The sequence below is a fragment of the Piliocolobus tephrosceles genome, chromosome 13 (assembly GCF_002776525.5).
Source record: "Piliocolobus tephrosceles isolate RC106 chromosome 13, ASM277652v3, whole genome shotgun sequence".
Taxonomy (NCBI): domain Eukaryota; kingdom Metazoa; phylum Chordata; class Mammalia; order Primates; family Cercopithecidae; genus Piliocolobus; species Piliocolobus tephrosceles.
The window spans coordinates 8841259-8842419 of NC_045446.1; the positions used below are offsets into that span (position 1 = coordinate 8841259).

Here is a 1161-nt window from a genome sequence, read left to right on the forward strand (position 1 = left end):
AGAGATTAGTTCAGAAGTTGGAGTAATGAGAAAGAGGTAAGAAGAATACTGTAAAATCAACAAAGGGTGGGGAAAAAAAAAGTTGACCTTTTATTTTTATTTTTTGAGATGGAGTCTCACTCCGTTGCCCAGGCTGGAGGGCAGTGGTGCAATCTCAGCTCACTGCAACCTCTGCCTCCCAGGATCAAGCAATTCTCCTGCCTGAGCCTCCCAAGTAGCTGGGATTACAGGCGCCTGTCACCACACCCAGCTAATTTTTTTTTTTTTTGTATTTTTAGTAGAGACGGGGTTTCACCATGTTGGCCAGGCTGGCTTAGAACTCCTGCCCTCAAGTGATCCACATACCTCGGCCTCCCAAAGTGTTAGGATTACAGGCGTGAGCCACTGCGCCCAGCCAAAGTTGGGCTTTTAAAACTAGCAAAGGCCCATAGATCATGTATACCTCTCCAAAGACGTAGATTAAGAATGAAAAGATATTTTCCAAAAGGAGGGAGACATGCTTCCTAAAAATTTAGAACTTCATTAAAGTCATTTTCCAAGGCTGACTCCTCAGCTTTCCCACTGGTGCCTCTTACCAGGATGCAGACATCTGGCCGGTCATGGTTGATGACAGCAATCAGGTCGAGCAGGGGGTCATACGTGATGCTGTCAGACGTGGTGTATGGCCCACAGGCAACCAGGACCATGCTTTGCTCAAAATCTAAGACAGAGGTTGTAGGTCTTGATTAGAAGAGGACTAGTATTAGGTGGGAGGAGAAAGGACAATTAGGGGAAATGCCACAGGATTCAACTCAATGAGTCCTTTATGTGTGCAACTCTGGGGACCCAAGGTAAGGAAGACCTCATGTCCACCCTCCAAGAACACACCACTAGGTGGTAGAGACAGAGACACAGGCAGGAACACGAATACCTAGAACACGCAGTAGAAACTTTACAAGTAGTGCACATGAAAGATTTGAGGAAAGTGGCAGTCAGTAAAGAATTTAACAAGGTGGAATTTGCTAACACGTTTGAGAATTTTGGGGGATCAAGGGCGAGGCAGGGTACAGGACAGCACTGAGACCTGAGTGTGCTCAGTGTTAGGAAACGTCTGGTGGTCCAGTGTGGCTGGAGAATGTGGGGTACTGAAAAGCCCAGAAAGACAGGCTGGGGATGGCTGGG

The 1161-nt window shown here is 47.1% G+C and overlaps 1 protein-coding gene across 1 annotated transcript in view; it reads right to left on the reverse strand.

The window, feature by feature from the left end:
* The window catches only part of POLA2 (DNA polymerase alpha 2, accessory subunit), a 37897-nt gene that overhangs the window by 10418 nt on the left and 26318 nt on the right, over positions 1–1161 (reverse strand). Inside the window, exon 11 of the mRNA XM_023186358.1 lies at positions 576–700. Coding sequence (XP_023042126.1) covers positions 576–700 — 125 coding nt within the window. The remainder of the gene's footprint in view (positions 1–575; positions 701–1161) is intronic.